Here is a 21,636-nt window from a genome sequence, read left to right on the forward strand (position 1 = left end):
ATAGGGAAATATTGGACTTAAACAACACATTAGACAAGATGAACTTAACAGACGTTTACAGAACATTCTATCCAACAGCAGCAGAATACACATTCTTCTCAAGCACACATAGAACATTCTCCAGGATATGTTAGGCCACAAAACAAGTCTTAGTAAATTTAAGAAAACTGAAATTATATCAAACATCTTTTTCAACCACAGTGGTATAAAACTGGAAATCAATTACAAGAAAAAATTTACAAATATGTGGATATTAAACAACACACTCTTGAACAACCAATGGGTCAAAGAAAAAATCAAAAGAGAAATCAAGGGGTATCTTGAGATATGAAAATGGAAATACAACATGCCAAAACTTATGGACTACAGCAAAGCAGTTCTAAGCAGAAGTTCATAATGATAAATGCTTACCTCAAGAAACAAGAAAAATCTCAACTAAACAACTAAACAACTTTACACCTCAGGGAACTAGAAAAAGAAGAACAAGCTAAGCATGAAGTTAGAAGAAGCAACAAAATAACAAAGACTAGAGTGGAAATAAGTGACATAGAAACTAAAAAGACAACACAAAAGATTAATGAAACTAAGAGCGGGCTTTTGAAAAGATGAAATAGACAAACCTCTAGCTAGAATTACCCAAAAAAAGGCGGGGTGGGGGGGGAGAAGACTCAAGTAAATAAAATTAGAAATTAAAGAAGAGAATTCCAACTGATATCACAGAAATAAAAGGATCACAGAAGATTACTATGAACAGATATACGCCAACAAATTGAACAACCTAAAAGAAATGGGTAAATTTCTAGAAACCTACAACCTTCCAAGACTGAATCATGAAGAAATAGAAAATCTGAACAGACTGTTTACTAGTAAGGATATTGAATCCATAATTTAAAACCTCCTGACAAAAAAAAGTGCAGGATCAGATGGTTTCACTGGTGAATTCTACCAAACACTTAAAGAAGAATTAATAGCAATCCTTCTTAAGTTCTTCCAAAAAATAAAATAGGAGGGAACACTTCCAAACTCATTTTATGAGGCTGACATTACCCTGATACCAAAGTTAGACAAAGACACTACAAAAAAGAAAATTACAGGCCAATATCCCTGATGAACATAGAAGCAAAAATCCTCAACAAAAAATCAGCAAATCAAATTTAGTAACACGTTAAAAGGATTATATACCATGATCAAGTGGGATTTATTCCAGGGATACAAGGATGGTTCAACATCCACAAATCAACAGATGTGTGATACAATACATTAACAAAATGAAGTGTACAAATCATACGAGCATCTCAATATGCAGAAAAATCACTTGACAGATTTTAATGTCCATTTAACTTTTGTTGAGATAAAAACTCTTGACAAACTAAGCATAGAGAGAATGTACCTCAACGTAATAAAAGCCATGTCTGACAAGCCCACAGCTAACATAATACTCAATGGTGAAAAGCTAAAAGCTTTTCCTTTAAAATCAGAAACAAGGCAAGCATTCCCATTCTTTCCACTTCTACTCAACATAGGCCTGGAAATCCTAGCTAGAGCAATTAGGCAAGAAAAAGAAATAAAACATATTTTACAAATTGGAAAGGAAGAAGTAAAACTATCTCTATTTGCAGATGACATGATATTATATATAGAAAACCTTAAAGACTGCACCAAAAACCTCTTAGAACTAATAAATTTAGTAAAGTTGTAGGATACAGAATCAATATGCACTCATAAAAAACAATCAGAAAGAGAAAGTAAGAAAATTCCATTTACAGTTGCATCAAAAAGAATAAAATACTTAGGAATAAATTTAACAAAGGAGATGAAAGATCTGTGCACTGAAAACTATAAAATATTGATGAAATAAATTGAAGAAGACACAAATAAATAGAACGATATTCCATATTCAAGGATTTGAAGAATTAATATTGTTAAAATGTCCATACTACCCAAAGAAAACTACAGATTCAATGCAATCTCTATCAAAATTTCAAGTTTTTTTCACAGAAATAGAAAAGAAAATCTGAAAAGATGTGTGGAACCACAAAAGACCCTGAATAGCCAAAGCAGTCTTGAGAAAGAACAACAAAGCTAGAGGCATCACACTTCCTGATTTCAAACTATACTACAAAGTGACAGTAATCAAAACAGCATGGTATTGGCATAAAAACAGACACGTAGATCAATGGAACAGAATAGAGATCCCCCAAATAAACCCATGCATATAAGGTCAATTAATTTTCAACAAAGGAGCCAAAAATATGCATGGGGAAAGGATAGTCTCTTCAATAAATGGTGATGGGAAAACTGGACATCCACATGCAAAAGAATGAAATTGGACCCTTATCTTATACCATACACAAAAATCACTTCAAAATGAATTAAAGACTTGAATGTAAGACCTGAAATCATAAAACTCCTACGAGAAAACATAGGTGGTAAGCTCCTTGACATCAGTCTTGGCTCTGGGTTTGACACCAAAAGCAAAAGCAATAAAAGCAAAAAAATAAACAAATGGGATTACATGAAACTAAAAAGCTTCTGCACAGCAAAGGAAATCATCAATAAAATAAAAAGGCAACATGTGAAATGAGAGGAAATATTCACAAACTACATATGTGATAAGAGGTTAATATTCAAAATATACAAGGAACTCATAGAACTCCATACCATAAAAAGAAATAATCCAGTAAAAAAATGGGCAAAGAATCTGAATAGACAGTTTTTTCAAAGAAGACATATAAATAGCCAACAAGTACATGAAAAGGTGCTTAGCATCAGTAATCATCAGGAAAATGCAAATGAAAACCACAAGATATCACCTCACACCTGTTAGAATGGCTATCACCAAAGATGCAAGAGATAAATGTTGGCAAGGGTGTAGAGAAAAGGGAGCCCTTGTGCACTCTTGGTGCAGCCACTATGGAAAAGGTATGGAGATTTGTATAAAAATTAAAAATAGAACTAACATATGATCCAGTAATTCCACTTCTGGGTTTATATTCGAAGGAATTGAAATCAATATCTTGAATACATTTCTACATCTCTCTGTCCATTGCAGCATTATTCACAATTCCATGGTGGCTGTGGTTAACAATACTGTACTGTATATTTGAAAGTTGCTAAGAGAGTAGATCTTAAAAGTTCTCATCACAAGAAAAAAGCTATGTGAAGTGATGGATGCTAACTAAACTTATTATGGTAATAATTTTGCAGTATTACATATATCAAATCATTATGTTGTGCACCTTAAATGAATACAATGTTATATGTCAATTATATCTCAATAAAACTAGAAACTTCTAAAAGAGAATATAAATATTATGCTCTTCTCTTTTGGTCTTAGCAGCATATTTTCAAATACCATGTCAGAATGGGCAAGGGAAAGAATAGAAAAAATAAACAAATGGGACTATATCACACTAAAAAGCTTCTGCACAGCAAAGGAAACCATCAACAAAATGAAAAGATAGCCTAACAATGGGGAGAAGGTATTTGCAAACCATATGTCTGATAAGGTGTTAATATCCAAAATATGTAAAGAACTCATATAGCTCAACTACAAAAAAATAAAGAATTAAAAAATGGGCAAAAGATCTGAACAGACATTTCTCCAAAGAAGATATACAGATGGCCAACAGGCACGTGAAAGGATGTTCAACCTCCCTAAGTGTCAGGGAAATGCAAATCAAAACTACAATGAGAGAGGCTGGCCCTGTGGCCGAGTGGTTAAGTTCGTGCGCTCCGCTGCAGGCAGCCCAGTGTTTCGTTGGTTCGAATCCTGGGTGCGGACATGGCACTGCTCATCAGACCACGCTGAGGCAGCATCCCACATGCCACAACTAGAAGAACCCACAACGAAGAATACACAACTATGTACAGGGAGGCTTTGGGGAGAAAAAGGAAAAAATAAAATCTTTTAAAAAAAAACCCAAAAACTACAATGAGATATCACCTCACACTGGTCAGAATGGCTATAATTAATAAGACAGGAAACAAGTATTGGAAAAGATGTAGAGAAAAGGGAACGCTTATACACTGCTGGTGGGAGTGCAAACTGGTGCAGCCACTATGCAAAACAGTATGGAAATTCCTCAAAAAATTAAGAATAGAACTACCATACAATCCAGCTAAGCCACTGCTGGGCATTGACCCAAAAAACATGAAAGCATGAACACATAAAGATACATGCACCTCTATGTTCATTGCAGCGTTATTCACAATAGCCAAAACTTGTAAGCATCTCAGTGCTCATCAAGGGGCAAATGGATAAAGACAATGGAATACTACTCAGCCATAAAAAAGGATGAAATCTTGCCATTTGTGACAACATGGATGGACCTTGAGGGTATTGTGCTAAGTGAAATAAGTCAGAGGAAGAAAGTCAAATACCGTATCATCTCACTCATAAGTAAAGATAAAAACAACAACAAACAAACACAAAGAGACATAAACTGGATTGGTGGTTACCAGAGGGGAAGCGAGGAAGGAGGAGGTCGAAAGGGGTGATTAGGCACATGTGCGTGGTGATGGATTGTATTAGTCTTTAGGTGGGGAACATGATGTAATCTAACAGAAATCGAAATATAATGATGTACACCTGAAATTTATATAATGTTAAAAACCAATGTTACAGCAATAAAAAAAGAAAGAATAAATAAAACTTAAAAGATAGGAACTAGACAAAAAAAGAAATCCATGGATTTCCATCTAGAGTGTTTGGCTCAGTGTGTTGTTTGAAGAATAAAATAAAATGCTGACAATCCCATCTGAAGCTTTGCATTCACCTCTATCGTCCATTTTCCTGGGTACTTTCTGGCACGAGGATCTCTTAGGTACTTATCACCACCTGAATTATCCTGATTATTAATTTGTTAACTTATCTTCCCTTACTGGAGCCAAAGCTCTTTGAGATTAGAGACATTCCCTGTCCTTTTCATTGTTGTATCCTCAGCACCTGCAACACTGGCATTGTAGTACGCGCTCAGTAAATTCACTGTTAAAGGAACCAGAGTAAAGCGGTAGCACGAATAAGAGAGTGCTTTGCTCCCAAGGTGGAGGTCAGTGTGAAGATCCTATCAGATCCTCACAACAACACTGCTAAGTGGCTATCATTATCGTTACTCTCATTTAGAAAATTAGGAAATGAATTCAAGAAGGCTGAAGTACCTCTTCTGGGTCATCTGACAACTAAATGGCAAAAGTAGCATGTTCTAACCCCAAATCCTGTGCTCTTTAGGCTGCACATTGATAGAGTTGTGCATAGATTGATACACATACACCCCAAACAATTTAGTCTGGAAAATACTTGTTAGACTGTAACAATTAGAGTATTTGTTCTTGTTAGTGTCACAATGCACTCACGGCAACCCTTTGATTGTCAACTCTCAAAGCATTCCTTATATCCTGGCTCAAGTTCCGTGTTTAGAGATGGTGTGTCAGTATTCAGGATGTAGAGTTTGGCCATTTTGTGCTTTGTTTATCCATGCCTAACCAAAAGGATGCTAGGAGAAACACCAGGAGTTTTCTAAAATGTCGAAACAGATAAAACAGAGGCCTCAAAGGAAAACGGAGTGCTTTGTTGACCTGTGTAACTTCCTCTGCCTTTGGAGTTTCAGGGAAGTTACTCACGAAACTTGAGTATGAGCCTTGTCTTTGGGAATTTCCACTCGATTGATTTTGATGCCACCTTCTGGCTACTACAAAAACTTCAGCTTATAAAGGTCGTGTTAAAATAACTTTGAGCATTTACTAAATTAGATGCAGCACAATTACCAAATTAGACAGACTGAAATACTCATCCTCCCAGTATGAGGTTAGATAGGGAAACGGAAAAGAGTAGGAGGACGAAGCTCTTCAAGTTTTGCATCAATTTGGTGCCTAAGTGAAGCAATAACAACGTTGTCTTTAATTTACTGAAGAATCTCTCATAAAATGGCAAAGAGCTCTCACAGATCTGTTTGATTTAACACACTACAAGCCCAGATCAACTACTTGGTTTAATTTTTAAAATCTATATCAAAATAATATATGCCTGTGAAAGTAGACCAAACAGTAATGAGGAACTTGTAATAAAAGCAGTAAAAGCAGCGGTCTCCTATCTGAGGACTCCTTACTCCCAATTTCAGTCCACGAAGACAAGCTCTTCTGTCTCTGGTCGTCTTAGTTCCGGCTGCTGTAACAGAATACCACGGACTGGGTGGCTTGTAGAGCACGGAACTTTCTTTCTTGTATTTTCTGGGGACAGGAAGCGCAAGATCAGGGGGTAAACATGGTTAGGTTCTTGGGAAGGCCCGGTTCCCAGGTTTGCAGACAGCCCTCTCACTCTGCATCCTCAGATGGAGGAAGCGGGAGAGAGCTCCCTGGGGTCTCTTTTATAGGGCGCTAATCCCATTCACGAGGGCTCCACGCTCATGACCAGATCGCCTCCCAAATGCCCTACTTCCCAATATCGTCACATCAGGGATTAGGATGCCAACATGTGAACTGGGGGGACACAAACATCTAGTCCATAATGCTGGTTTTAGTTCTTCTGGCAGTTTTTTACACAACTTTAAATAATATGCTTCCTCTTTCATATTGTACTTTAACTTTAGACAGTATCCACCAATAGTTCGTTAGGAAAAATGATTTACCTTATCTACATGATCTCTTTTCCTGATCCTCCTCCTCTTCCCTTGAACTTTAATTTTTACATATTGATTTTCGTATAGTTACTTCTGTGACTTTAAATAGCATACCAACACCTCCATTTCTCGTTCCATTAACTTTTGTCAGTGTCTTGACTCCTCTTTACAAAAGAGGAGGATATTACCCCCACTACCTTCTCTCCATCTTTCTTTTAATTTTAATTTTTTTTTTTTTTTGAGGAAGATTAGCCCTGAGCTAACTGCTGCCAATCCTCTTTTTGCTGAGGAAGACTGGCCCTGAGCTAATATCCGTGCGTATCTTCCTCCACTTTATATGTGGGATGCCTACCACAGCATGGCTTGCCAAGTGGTGCCAAGTCTGCACCCGGGATCTGAACCGGCAAACCCCGGGCAGCCAGCGGAACGTGCGCACTTAACCGCTGCGTCACCGGGCCAGACCTTTTAATTTTTCTTTTTATTGCAGTAACATTGGATTATAACATTATATAGCTTTCAGATGTACACCATAATATATCTCAGATTCTGTGTAGATTACATCATGTTCATTACCCAAAAACTAATTATTGTCCATCACCTCACATGTGAGCCTAATCACTCCTTTTGCCCCCCTGCCTCCCTTCCCCTATGGTAACCACCAATCCAATTTCCATTGCTATGTGTTTGTTTGTCATTGTTTTTATCTTCTACTTATGAGTGAGATCGTATGGTATTTGACTTTCTTCCTCTGACTTATTTCACTTAGCATAATACCCTCAAGAACCATCCATGTTGTCACAAATGGCTGGGTTTCATCATTTCTTATGGCTGAGTAGTAGTCCATTGTATATAAATACCACATTTTCTTTATCCATTCGTCCCTTGATGGGCATCTCTGTTGCTTCCAAGTCTTGGCTATTGTGAATAATGCTGCAGTGAACATAGCGGGGCATGTATCTTTACGCATTTGTGTTCTCAAGTTCTTTGGATAAATACCCAGCAGTGGGATAGCTGGATCACATGGTAGATCCAGTCTTAATTTTATGAGGATACTCCATACTGCTTTCCATAGTGGCTGCACCAGTTTGTACTCCCACCAGCAGTGTACAAGCGTTCCCTTCTCTCCACATCCTCTCCAGCACTTCTTGTTTCCTGTCTTGTTAATTATAGCCATTCTGACTGGAGTGAGGTGATATCTCATTGTAGTTTTGATTTGCATTTCCCTGACAGCTAATGATGTTGAGAGTCTTTTCATATGTCTGTTGGAGAAATCTCTGTTCAGATCTTTTACCCATTTTTTAATTAGGTTGTTGGTTTTTTTGTTGTTGAGATGTATGAGTTCTTTGTATATTTTGTATATTAACCCCTTATCTGATATGTGGTTTGCAAACATCTTCTCCTAATTGTTAGATTGTCTTTTCATTTGTTGATTGTTTCCTTTGCTGTGCAGAAGCTTTTTAGTTTGATGTAGTCCCATTTGTTCATTTTTTCTTTTGCTTCCCTTGCCCAGTCAGACATGGTACTTGAAAACGTGCTGCTAAGACTGATGTCAAAGAGCGTACTGCCTATGTTTTCTTCTAGAATGTTCATGGTTTCAGGTCCTACATCCAAGTCTTTAATCCATTTTGAGTTGATTTTTGTGCATGGTGTAAGGTAGTGGTCTACTGTCATTCTTTTGCATGTGGCTGTCCAGTTTTCCCACCACCATTTGTTGAAGAGACTCTTTTCTCCGTTGTATGCTCTTGGCTCCCTTGTCGAATATAGCTGTCCATAAATGTGTGGGTTTATTTCTGGGCTCTCAATTCTGTTCCATTGATCTGTGTTTCTGTTTTTGTGCCAGTACCATGCTGTTTTGGTTACTATGGCTTTGTAATGTATTTTGAAATCAGGGAGTGTAATACCTCCAGCTTTGTAATCCTTTGGCTGTTGTTCCATATAGATTTTAGGATTCTTTGTTCTATTTCCGTGAAAAATGTTGTTGGAACTTTGGTAGGGATTGCGTTGAATCTGTAGATTGCTTTAGGAAGTATGGACATTTTAACAGTGTTAATTCTTCCAATCCAAGAGCATGGAATATCTTTCCATTTCTTTGTGTCTTCTTCGATTTCTTTCAACAATGTTTTATAGTTTTTGGTGTACAGATCTTTCACCTCTTTGGTTAAGTTTATTCTTAGGTATTTTATTCTTTTTATTGCAATTTAAATGGGATTGTAGTCTTAATTTCTCTTTCTGCTACTTTGTTGTTAGTGTATAGAAACACAACCAATCTTTGTACGTTGATTTTTTTATCCTGCGACTTGACTGTATTCATTTATTATTTCTAAAAGCTTTTTAGTGGATTCTTTAGGGTTTACTATATATAAAATCATGTTAAAAAATTTTAAAAATTTAAAAAATGGGGCTGGCCCCATGGCCGAGTGATTGGGTTCACACACTCCACTTCGGCAGCCCAGGGTTTCGCCGGTTTTGATCCTGGGCATGGACATGACACCGCTCGTCAGGCCATGCTGAGGCAGCATCCCACGTGCCACAAATAGAAGGACCCACAACTAAAAACATAAACTATGTACTGGGGGGGCTTTGGGAAAAAAAGGAAAAAAAAATTTTTAAAAATCATGTCATCTGCAAAGAGTGACAGTTTCAATTCTTCTCTTTCAATGTGCATCACTTTTATTTCTTTTTCTTGCCTGATTGCTCTGGCTAAGACTTCCAATACTGTATTAAATAAGAGTGGTGACAGTGGGCATCCTTATCTGGTTCCTGTTCTTAGAGGGACAGCTTTCAGTTTTTCTCCATTGAGAATGATATTAGCTGTGGGTTTGTCATATACGGCCTTTATTATGTTGAGGTATTTTCCTTCTATACCCATTTTATTTAGAGTTTTTATCATAAATTGATGCTGTATCTTGCCAAACGCTTTCTCTGCATCTATTGAGATGATCATGTGATATTTATTCTTCATTTTGTTAATGTGGTATATGACGTTGACAGATTTGCGGATGTTGAAACATCCCTGCATCCCTGGAATGAAACCCACTTTCCATCTTTCTTTTCCATCTACCTTCCACTTCTTGTATCTACCCTTTATTTTTATTTATTTGTTTTTTTGGTGAGGAAGATTGGCCCTGAGCTAACATCCATTGCCAATCTTCCTCTTTTTGCTTGAGGAAGATTGTCACTGAGTTAACATCTATATTTTGTATATTTTGTATGTGGTATGCCACCACAGCATGGCTTGATGAGTGGTGTGTGGGTCTGTGCCCGGCATCCAACCTTGCAAACCCCAGGCTGCTGAAGTGGGACATGGGAACTTAACCACTACACCACTGGGCCTGCCCCTGGATCCACCCCTTAGATGATCAAATTCATTATAAGGTTCAGTTCTGCAGCTTCAACAGAATCTTTCATGTTCTATTGGTGGGTTGATTCTAGAAGTTGGAAGCAAAAGACTTTTACTTTGTTATAGCTATGTAACCTTATTCACTGCCAGGCCATTACATTTTCACCTCTACTGTGTCACTGATCTCAAAGTCAAATCTTTCACTTTATTAACAGCTTAGCATCATCCCACATTTTTGTTTGCTTTAACATAGGGCAATGACAGTCTTGTACAATCTTTTGTTTGCCAGCAAGTTTTTTTAATTGAATAGCCTTTATGAGGACCACAAGTTTTCATAGCATCCCAATCACACTGTTTTTTGGAGGCCCCCTTGTCTCTCAAGACCTGTCTCACAGAGCTTCTGTCCGTTTGTTCCACTCAGAACCTGTTTTACTTTAGGCCTACTGCACAGCTTTGGTTCTGGGACTTTTCCACCTCATTAGATTGGATCTTGCTTCTAGAGTTGCCAGATTTAGCAAATAAAACACAGAATGCCTGCTTAAGTTTTAATTTCAGATAACCAAACAAATATAAGGGTATTCCATGCCCTGTTTCCTGTATCTCAAGTTGTCTTCTTTCTTTTTTGACCCTCTTGTTTTGATGGAGAACATTCTCGATTATCTTCCTAAGAAAAGGAAGCACAGGAAGGAAATTTGCTGAGTCCCTGGAAACGTTTTCTTTTCCGTCTTTAGAGTTGGTGGCCTAGCGATAGAATTGTAGCTTGAAAGACAATTCTTGTCGAAATTTGAAGACATTGTTCCATTGTTTTTGGCATCCAGTATGTCTAATGCCAGTCTGTTCACACACCTAGTGGTGACCTCTTCCTCTTGGAAAGCATTTAAAATCATTTCTTTCTTCTTGGTGTTCTGAAATCTCACATTTCAAAGTACGTCTTTTTAAATTGTTACTCTTCTTGTTCAGTCTTCAGTGGATCCTTTAATTCTGAAGAACTATGACTCTTATCAGCTCTGGAAAATTATCATCAGTTGTTTCTTTGCTATTTTCTTTCTTTCCATTTTATTGGTTCTCTTTTTGAAACTCTGTTATCATACCCTGGACCTCCTGGATTAGTCTCAATACCTCTTTTTTTTCTTATGTTTTCCATCTATGACTTTATTCTATTTTCTAGGAGATTTTCTCAATTTTTTTCAGTTCTTATTTTGATTTTTTTTTATTTTGGCAATCATATTTTTAATCTCTGAAAGCCCTCTGGTGCTCTAAATTATTCCTTTCTAATAGCATAGTATTTTTATTTTGTGGATAATCTGTTTGAATTACCATGGAACTATTGGTTTTTTTTAAAATGACCCTCCTATGCCCTGAATTATTTTTATTTCATCCAGCACCAGTATTTGTTTGTTTACCTTAGTCTTTTTCTTTCATGTCCTGATTCCTCTTACATTCCTGACACTACTTGATTATCCATTCTTACTAAAGAAAGAAGAACCAGGTACACCTCTGTGAATTTTCTCAGCTGCTGTGTTTGAAGCTCAATTTTCCGGGAAGCCTTTGCCCTGTACGGGGGATGGGGCTGTGTTGGCTGTCAGATTTCACTACAGCATGAATTGATGGGAAGCTGGCTGTCAGGCATGGGCTTTCAAAATGCCAGAATATGAAAGTTTGTAAGCAGGGGTACCAAATCCCACAAGAGCCGTTGCTATCCCCAGAAGGTTCATTGAACAAAAGAGGCCTCTGTTTTTGTCTGTTTTTCCTGGATGCTGAAATTCTAAGTGTAGGGTATGGGAAAAGCGCAGAGGTGCTGCTTTGCACTGTAGATCTGTATATAAACCTGCAATTAATCTTATCATTTTGGCCACATTTCTCATTCTCAGCTCTGAGTCCACTATGTCTCATAATTTATAACAGGCAAATTATATCCCACCCTTTTCGTAGCCCCTCTCTGGTGCATTCATCACTCAACACGATTTCATATGTTCTCCATCTTCCAGAAATTGTTGAACTCTCTTGTGCAATTGTGAGCAGATGCCCTTCTCCACACCCTAGGCTAGTATGGTGAAGTTTATTCCTTATTGTACTCTTAGTATTTTCTTTCCATGGGTCTCAGGAAAGAAGAGAGATAGGCTTAAGTTCACAGCACACCATCTCGAACTAGTAATTTGCAGTTGCTTGTATTTTGTTGTTTCTTGGTGGAAATAACAATTCAAGTTAAATGATGAGTTACTTCCTTGGTCCCTCTCACAGAAGTGCTCAACTGCAACCATGATCATCTACTTTGTACCTAAAGAAGCTGAGATCCACTGAAGTTTAAGGATATCAGAGATTGTGGTAGAATGACTACATATTCGTACTGAAAAACTAAGGAGGATTCTCAGATTTTGAAAAAAATCTATTCTGGAATTGGTCTCATTCATTCTACAACATTTAATAAGTACCATAGAATGGGCCAAGTGCTAAGGCTAAGTATTGGCAAGGTAGGGTTATAAAGATGAATAATGTTTAAACCTTACCCCTGAGGATAGCATAATCTGGTGAATAACTTGAGTTTATGTAGCATTTTGCAGTTTATAAATCAATTTTACCTATGGGGGACTCTTGACACTTACTGATTTACCATTCAGTTTTAACTGCTCCTAAGGGACTCCAATGATCCATGGCATGCAATAATTTATCCATTTGCTTAGGTACATATTTGAATCACATGCACCATAAGACTGTGTGGATGATATCGTTGCACGGATAGTGAAAGAGCCAGGCTGACTCTTGTGGAATTGTGAAGAAGGCTTGCACGTATTTTGTGTGAATTTATAACCAGATTCTTGAGCCATCTGAACTCGATGGGATTACTAACATGAAATGAGTTTATTTTCCCCCTATCATTGCCCTTAACACTGTTCTTTCAAATCTCTCTTCTTCTCACTTTGACATCTCAGGTAGATTCCATAGCTTTCCAAATGCTTTCTGTTGTTGTAAAGTTCAGTGTAGTCCAATTTAAGATTCACATTTCATTTCTTCCGATCCCCCAGCTCAGGTCTGAACTCTGCTGTGGCACTTAGAGCGGGAGAGAGGGCCTGGTCTGCTATTTCCCCTCTCTTCCCTCTCTTCTGGCTCTAGGTCTTTCTTTGTGTTGTGAGGGATGGAAGGACAAGGAGTGTCTGTTACTTTCCTGGCCACTGCCCTAGTCCCATATTGTTGTTTGCTGCTGCAGCTAAGACATAACAGACTAGCTATCAACACTTTCTTTGGGGTAAGCGTCCAAAGGCTGGCTCTCTCATGGTAGACAAGTAGAAATTCTCTGCGGAAGTTTTCACTGAATAGTCTTCTGATTTGAGAGATCAGCTTTGGCTTGCCTTCCTCCAAATTGCTTTCTCTCCATCCCCAGTGATTTACCCTCAGTCTCTTGTTATCAGATGAAGTACCATCAAGGAGATGCGAGCTCATTTACTTGACTCCACATCCTCTCATGACAGGTTGTTTCAATGCTGCCCTCTTTCTGCCCCATTGGCTTTTTTCAACTCTCTTGTGGTCTCTTTGGGTCTCATTTCTCCCTGCTAAAATGGGCACAGAGGGCTGACTAGTAAGTCTACAACACAAGAGGGGTCCAACTGGAAAATGAGATTCTCTCAGAGTCTTCTGTAATGTGGAATTGGGAAGAGATAATCTTTTAATGAGAAGAGGAGGGAAAATCTTCTTGACTGTGATCATCATATCCACCAACTCCACTGTCTCCAATCCACAGGGGCAGGGACAGGGCCAGGAAGGGGTAGAAGTGATGCAAGGATCTAGCCCACATTCTTTGCGGAGAGCTTTCTTTAGCCTTGGATTTAGATCCTACTTGGTGATTCTGAGTCACTAGGAAAAATATTACTCAACCACCTCTTATACATTGTATGCTACGTATGTGGTCTTATTAATTAGTTGGGGATTTGACGAGGTGCTGGCAACATTCCTCTGGAATGTTTAGGACTATGTTCTCTTAAGGTGTGGTTTATAGACCACTTGTATCTGAATCTACTGCAGAGCATAGGGAAAAAACGTGAATTCTTAGGCCTTGTATCCTGAGATTTGGGATCTCAAGGGTTGAGAAAGAGTCAGGAATCGCTATTTTCAACAAACGCTCCAAGTTTTACTGATGCATGCTAAAGTTGGACAACCACTTGTCTTGAGTTCACTACATATTATACCCAGGGTACACTTTCATCAAAATTTCAAAGAGGTATTCAGTTGCAATTTAGCAGACCAATGTGACCATGATGTAAGGAAGGGGACTAATCCAAGTGTTATACCAATAGGGCGGAGGAGGGGAAGTATGCATTCTTATTTTAAGACAGTGCATTCTTTACTTTGATGGTTAAGCAGATGTACAATGTATGTTTGATAGGCCATAAGTCAGGCTTTTTAGTTCAAACTGAATCCGTTTTGAACTTGAATAGTTACTCCACATACCTCAATATGTGAAGCTCTCTTGTCCGTGGAAAAGGGGTCTTTGCAGATGTAATCAATGATCTTGAGATGGTGACATTATCCTCAATTATACAGGAAAGCACTAAATGAAATCACAAGCGTCCTTATGAGAGAGACTCAGAGAGAGGACTGACGCAAACCGAAAAGGGGAGGCAGTGTGACCGTTTGCAGTGCTGCGACCACAAGCCATGGAAGGCCAGCAGCCACCAGAAGCTGGAAGAGGCAGAGAAGGAATTTCTCCCTGTACCCATTTACTATTCAGATATGACTAGGACGCGCATGGGTCACACCATCAGCTCCCTGTAACCCCTTCCTGCTGAAGAACACAGGACAAGGAACTTCTCTCCCTTTTCTTTCTTTCCCTGCCTTCCCCTTCCACTTTCTAGTCTTCTCTCACTTCCTCCTTTTTCTTCCGTTTTCTCTGATTACTAGCATTCAGTGCAGTATTACTCTGCCATTTGGCAAGCTGTGATTCTGTTCTGAATCTCAATTTCCTGTCCCGTTACTACGCCACTGACCATAATTTTGAACAGGGAGAAAATATCGCTCAATTTATTTATCTTTTTATCAGATTACCAAAGTAATACATGTTTATTTTAACAAATCCACAAAGATACAAAAAATTAACTAAACAAATATAATTCCACCATTCAGATATAATAATTCATTTCTGCATATATTATACCTGTTTTGCAAAATTAAAATCAAATCATGTTTTACTACTCTTCAGCAACTTGCTTCCTAAAATTAATGTAGTGTAAATTTCTCCATCCATTAAACACTTTCTTCAACATTATTTTCAATGGCAATGTAGTCTTCCATTTTATGGATGTATAATTCTTTATTTAACCAATCCTCTGTTGATGGACAGTTTGATTATTTCAACTTTTTACTATTATAAAAAGGTGCTTTAAATGTTAGGGAGCTTAAAGGGGAGTTGGGGAATATATTGCAGCTGTCTAGAGAAAATGAAGCCAATTTTTAAAGGTCATGTTATATTAAAAATGTACAGGGTCTGAAATGATACAGAACATTTCCACAGTCACTAAAAAAAATTGTTTTATGTTGTTTTCTTAACAGGAACAAGACCATTTTGTTTTACTTTAACCTGTTCAGCTGTACCAGTCCCTCCTTGCTGGTAAACCTACAGTGCCCTACCACACAGGTAAGGTAAAAAGTGCTTCACTAGTGTTGTTAGAAATTTTGAACATTCTTGAATGAAAGAATTCAAAATTTCATTTGAGTTCTCTTTGTGTGTGTGTGTGGTTAATGATGAATTTATGGAAGATGGAAAGACATAAGTGTGAGCTCATGTTTCTTCACATACAATCAAAACTAAGGAGGAATTAATTATTTTAATATCTCTAAGGAATCACAGTGATTATCTTGTCCAACCAACTATTTTTATAAATGAAAAAACCACAGTCCAGAGAAGTGGAGATATTTTTCTCAGTATCAGTTTTGGGAAAAGTAAAGTTAGTTACTGTAGCTAAAAAACCCTAGTTTTTCGGTGACTTAACCCAAGAAAGTTTACTTTTGGCCATATAACTGTATGAGGCTGGTGTTTCTGGTCAGTGGGAGACCCTCCTCCAGGCTCCTTTCATCTGGTGGCTCTGCCATCCCTTAATCCTCCTCATCATCTGCATCCAGGTGCCAGAAGGGAACAGAGAGGATGAATAAGGCACTCCTCCTCTTAGAAGCCTTGGCTCAGAAGTGTCACATGTTGCATTTCTACTTGCATGCCATAGACACAATAGTCTTATACGTTCACCTAGATGCAAGAAGGAAAGAATCAAGCAAGGTAGGTGTGGGCTGAGCAGCCTCTTCTGTACCATGGAACAAGTGGAACGAGAGGCACAAACTTCAATGGGCAGTTAATTGTGTCTTCCATAGTCTACCCCTCTGTCATCCAGAACACCCTTCTTCCCGAGGGAGACAACCCAGAGTCCCATGTAGTTCTGTCTTTACCCCGAAGTCCAAGATCTATGGGTGACTCACAGTCTCTCCATCAGGTAGGTCTTGACACTAAATGCACAATGAGGAATGGGGCTTGGAGAATTAGAAAACAAACTCTTGTTCAGAAAGGGAGAAGTAGTAAATGCACAGCGGTCTCTGATGCATGGCATTGGAGAATAGTCCTTTATTCCACCTGGATTGTGTTCTCTGAGAGGAACTTGCTTATGCATGGCATCCTATGGTTATTTGCTGGACCACCTGAGAGGTTACTTCCTGTCTTTTAGCATCAGGCCATGCCATTGCTGAGCATTGGAAATATGCCCTCTTGGGGGCCATATAGCTTTGCAGCTCACTTCCTGTTGTTCAAGTTTAGCACCTCAAAGATTTTTTTAACAGTCAAAGGCCTTTCAGGTTAGTTCATGAATTCTTCGGCAGTACAATTACCTCAAAAACTTAGTAGGTTTCTGACTTACTTGCCTCTTGCTGGTTCCGTGTGTAGTAAACTACACTCAAAGATCTTCCCTAGATCTTGTTCATAAATCTGCTTCCTATCTTTCTTCCTCATCTCTCTCAAAGACTTTTGATATCTATTTCCTGCTGAGACTAAAGCCAACTTGGGATATTGGCATCTTAGTTCTGTGACCATCTCTACTACAATACCTTGTTTTCTACCACAGCCACCCATTCCAAGGTCAAATCCTTTACTTTGTCAGTACCAATAATTACCACCCTTTGTAATCTCAATTTCAAATATCCCACTGTCTGATCATCTCAATCCCTCCAACGCTCCAATGAATCGTCTTTCAATTAAGACCAGCTCCAAATACCATGGAATCATCCTTGATTCCTCTCTTTGTCTCACACTCATTTGAGCTGTCAGCAAATTTTCTGGTCTCCATTCAGAATTCACCCTGAACCAAATTACTTCTCACTATCTCTTCCTTTTATTCAAGGAAGCATCATCTTTTTTCTAGATTAGTTTAATGACCTCCTGACTGGTCTCTCTGCCTCTATACTTGCCCCTGCCTCCCACTCCTTATGTTCTCTTTTCCACCCAACACCTAGTGTGATCTTGTTAAATATAAGTCGCATTATGCCCCTCTTTGCTCAACCCCACCAATAGCTTCCCAAATTACTCAGATTCAAAGCCAAAGTTCTAACAATGGCTTACAAGGTCCTTCACTGTTTTCCCAACTCTCTGACTGCACCTGCTGTTACTCTTCCTGGGCTCACTGCACTCAGGTCATACTAAACATCTGTCGTCTTCACAGAATCTGGGAAATCTCCCACCTGAGAGCCTTAGACTTTGATCTTCTCCCTGCCTGGAGTACTCTTTCTCCAGAAGACTATGCTTGATCACTAGTCTTCCTCAAGTCTTTCTTCAAATTTTACCTTTATTTTGTGAGGCCTTTCTTGTTTTCCTTTTTTCTTTTAAATTGAAGTAACATTGGTTTATAACATTACATAAAATTCTTGTGTACATGATTATATTTTTATTTCTGTGTAGACTACATCATGTTCACCACCAAAAGACCAACTACCATCCATCGCCATACACATGTACCCTGTCTCCTCTTTCACCCTTTTCCCTTCCTACTTCCCCTCTGGTAATCACCAATCCAATCTCTGTATTTGTTGTTGTTGTTGTTGTTGTTGTTATCTTCTACTTATGAGTGAGATCATACAGTATTTGACTTTCTCCATCTGACTTATTTCACTTAGCATAATACCCTCCAGCTCCATCCATGTTGTTGCAAATGGCAAGATTTCATCTTTTTTTTATAGCTAAGTAATATTCCATTGTATATGTATATACCACATCTTCTTTATCCATTCATCCTTTGATGGGTACTTAGGTTGATTCCAAATCTTGGCTATTGTGAATAATGCTGCAATGAACATAGGGGTCCATACATCTTTAAAAACATTTGTATTTTGTATTCTTTGGATAAATACCCAGCAGTGGAATAGCTAAATCATATAGTAGTGCTATTTTTAGTTTTTTGAGGGATCTCCATACTATTTTCAATAATTGCTGCACCAGTTTACATTCTCATCAGCAGTATATGAGAGTTCCCTTTTCTCCACATCCTCTCCAACACTTATTTCTTGTCTTGTTAATTACAGCCATTCTGATGGGCATGAGGTGAATCCCATCATAGTTTTGATTTACATTTCCCTAATAATTAGTGATGTTGAACATCTTTTCACGTGCTTGTTGGACATTTGTATATCTTCTTTGGAAAAATGTCTGTTCAGATCTTTTGCCCATTTTTTAATTGGGTTGTTGTTTCTTTGTTTCTGAGAAGTATGAGTTCTTTATATATTTTGAATATTAATCTCTTATCAGATATTTGATTTGAAAATATCTTGACCCATTGGTTAGGTTGTCTTTTTGTTTTGTTGATGGTTTCCTCTGCTATGCAGAAGCTTTTCAGTTTGATGTAGTCCCATTTGTTTATTTTTTCTTTTGTTTCTCTTGCCTGGTCAGACATGGTACTTGAAAATATGCTGCTAAGACAGATGTCAAAGAGCATACTGCCTATGTTTTCTTCTAGGAGTTTTATTGTTTCGGGCCTGCATTCAAGTCTTTAATCCATTTTGAGTTAACTTTTGTGTGTGATGTAAGATAATGGTCTTCTTTCATTCTTTTGCATGTGGCTGTTGTGAGGCCTTCCTTGGCTGTGTATTTAAAATTGGAATCCCACCCGGCTACCTTTCATCCTCCTGCCTCCTTTTAACCTTATTTTTTTTTTAATTAAGATTATGATAGATTACAGCCTTGTGAGATTTCAGTTGTACATTATTGTTAGTCTTGTTGTGGGTACACCACTTCCCCCTTTGTGCCCTCCCCCCATCCCCCCTTTTCCCTGGTAACCACTGATCAGTTCTCCTTGTCTATATGTTATCTTCCACCTATGAGTGGAGTCATATAGAGTTCGTCTTTCTCTGTCTGGCTTATTTTGCTTAACATAATACCCTCGAGGTCCATCCATGTTGCTGCGAATGGAGCAATTTTGTCCTTTTTTATGGCTGAGTAGTATTCCATTGTGTATATATACCATATCTTCTTTATCCAATCATCAGTTTCTGGCCATTTAGGTTGGTTCCACATCTTGGCTATTGTAAATAATGCTGCGATGAACATAGGGGTGCAAAGGACTCTTGGGATTTCTGATTTCAGATTCTTAGGATAGATACCCAGTAGTGGGATGGCTGGGTCATAAGGTATTTCTATTTTTAACTTTTTGAGAAATCTCCATATTGTTTTCCATAGTGGCTGCACTAGTTTGCATTCCTACCAACAGTGTATGAGGGTTCCTTTTTCTCCACAACCTCTCCAACATTTGTTGCTCTTGGTTTTGGATGTTATTGCCAATCTAACAGGTGTAAGGTGATATCTTAGTGTAGTTTTGATTTGCATTTCCCTGATGATTAGCGATGATGAACATCTTTTCATGTGTCTATTGGCCATCCTTATATCTTCTTTGGAGAAATGTCTGTCCATGTCCTCTGCCCATTTTTTGATCGGGTTGTTTGTTTTTTTGTTGTTAAGCTGTGTGAGTTCTTTGTATATTATGGAGATTAACCCTTTGTCGGATAAGTGGCTTGTAAATATTTTTTCCCAATTAGTGGGCTGTTTTTTTGTTTCAATCCTGTTTTCCCTTGCCTCGAAGAAGCTCTTTAGTCTGATGAAACCCCATTTGTTTATTCTTTCTATTGTTTCCCTCAACTGAGGAGTTATAGTGTCCGAAAAGATTCTTTTGAAACTGATGTCAAAGAGTGTACTGCCTATATTCTCTTCTAGAAGACTTATTGTTTCAGGCCTAATCTTTAGGTCTTTGATCCATTTTGAGTTTATTTTGGTGTGTGGTGAAAAAGAATGGTCAATTTTCAATCTTTTGCATGTGGCTGTCCAGTTTTCCCAGCACCATTTGTTGAAGAGACTTTCTTTTCTCCAATGTAGGCCCTCTGCTCCTTTGTCGAAGATTAGCTGTCTGTAGATGTGTGGTTTTATCTCTGGGCTTTCAATTCTGTTCCATTGATCTGTGGACCTGTTTTTGTACCAGTACCATGCTATTTTGATCACTGTAGCTTTGTAGTATGTTTTGAAATTGGGGATTGTGATTCCTCCGGCTTTGTTTTTCTTACTCAGGATTGTTTTAGCAATTCACGGTCTTTTATTGCCCCATATGAATTTTAGGATTCTTTGTTCAATTTCTGTAAAGAATGTCCTTGGGATTCTGATTGGAATAGTGTTGAATCTGTAGATTGCTTTAGGTAGTATGGACATTTTAACTATGTTTATTCTTCCAATCCATGTGCATGGAATGTCTTTCCATCTCTTTATGTCGTCATCAATTTCTTTCAAGAAAGTCTTGTAGTTTTCATTCTATAAATCCTTCACTTCCTTGGTTAAATTTATCCCAAGATATTTTATTCTTTTTGTTGCGATTGTGAATGGGATTGAGTTCTTGAGTTCTTTTTCTGTTAGTTCATTGTTAGTGTATAGAAATGCTACTGATTTATGCATGTTGATTTTATACCCTGCTACTTTGCTGTAGTTGTTGATTGTTTCTAATAGTTTTTCTGTGGATTCTTTGGGGTTTTCTATATATAAGATCATGTCATCTGCAAACAGCAAGAGTTTCACTTCTTCACTACCTATTTGGATTCCTTTTATTTCTTTTTCCTGTCAAATTGCTCTGGCCAACACCTCCAGTACTATGTTGAATAGGAGTGGTGAAAGTGGGCACCCTTGTCTTGTTCCTGTCCTCAGAGGGATGGCTTCCAGTTTTTGTCCATTGAGTATGATGTTGGCAGTGGGTTTGTCATATATGGCCTTTATTATGTTGAGGTACTTTCCTTCTATACCCATTTTATTGAGGGTTTTTATCATAAATGGATGTTGGATCTTGTCGAATGATTTCTCTGCATCTATTGAGATGATCATGTGGTTTTTGTTTCTCAATTTGTTAATGTAATGTATCACATTGATTGACTTGTGGATGGTGAACCATCCCTGTGTCCCTGGTATAAATCCCACTTGATCATGGTGTATAATCTTTTTGATGTATTGCTGTATTTGGTTTGCCAGAATTTTGTTGAGGACTTTTGCATCTATGTTCATCAGTGATATCGGTCTGTAGTTCTCCTTCTTTGTATTGTCCTTGCCAGGTGTGGGGATCAGAGTGATGTTGTCTTCATAGAATGTCTTAGGGAGTACTCCATCTTCCTCATTTTCTGGAATAGTTTGAGAAG

The 21,636-nt window shown here is 38.1% G+C and overlaps 1 protein-coding gene across 11 annotated transcripts in view; it reads left to right on the forward strand.

Annotated features, from left to right (window-relative positions):
- SLC44A5 (solute carrier family 44 member 5) overlaps window positions 1-21,636 on the forward strand; it is a 316,496-nt gene that overhangs the window by 248,488 nt on the left and 46,372 nt on the right. For all 11 annotated transcript variants that reach the window (XM_070591848.1, XM_070591849.1, XM_070591844.1 and 8 more), the window contains one exon: window positions 15,499-15,583. In XM_070591848.1, the coding sequence (XP_070447949.1) occupies window positions 15,499-15,583 (85 nt within the window). The remainder of the gene's footprint in view (window positions 1-15,498; window positions 15,584-21,636) is intronic.

Source organism: Equus przewalskii, chromosome 24, assembly GCF_037783145.1.
Source record: "Equus przewalskii isolate Varuska chromosome 24, EquPr2, whole genome shotgun sequence".
In the NCBI taxonomy this organism is placed as follows: domain Eukaryota; kingdom Metazoa; phylum Chordata; class Mammalia; order Perissodactyla; family Equidae; genus Equus; species Equus przewalskii.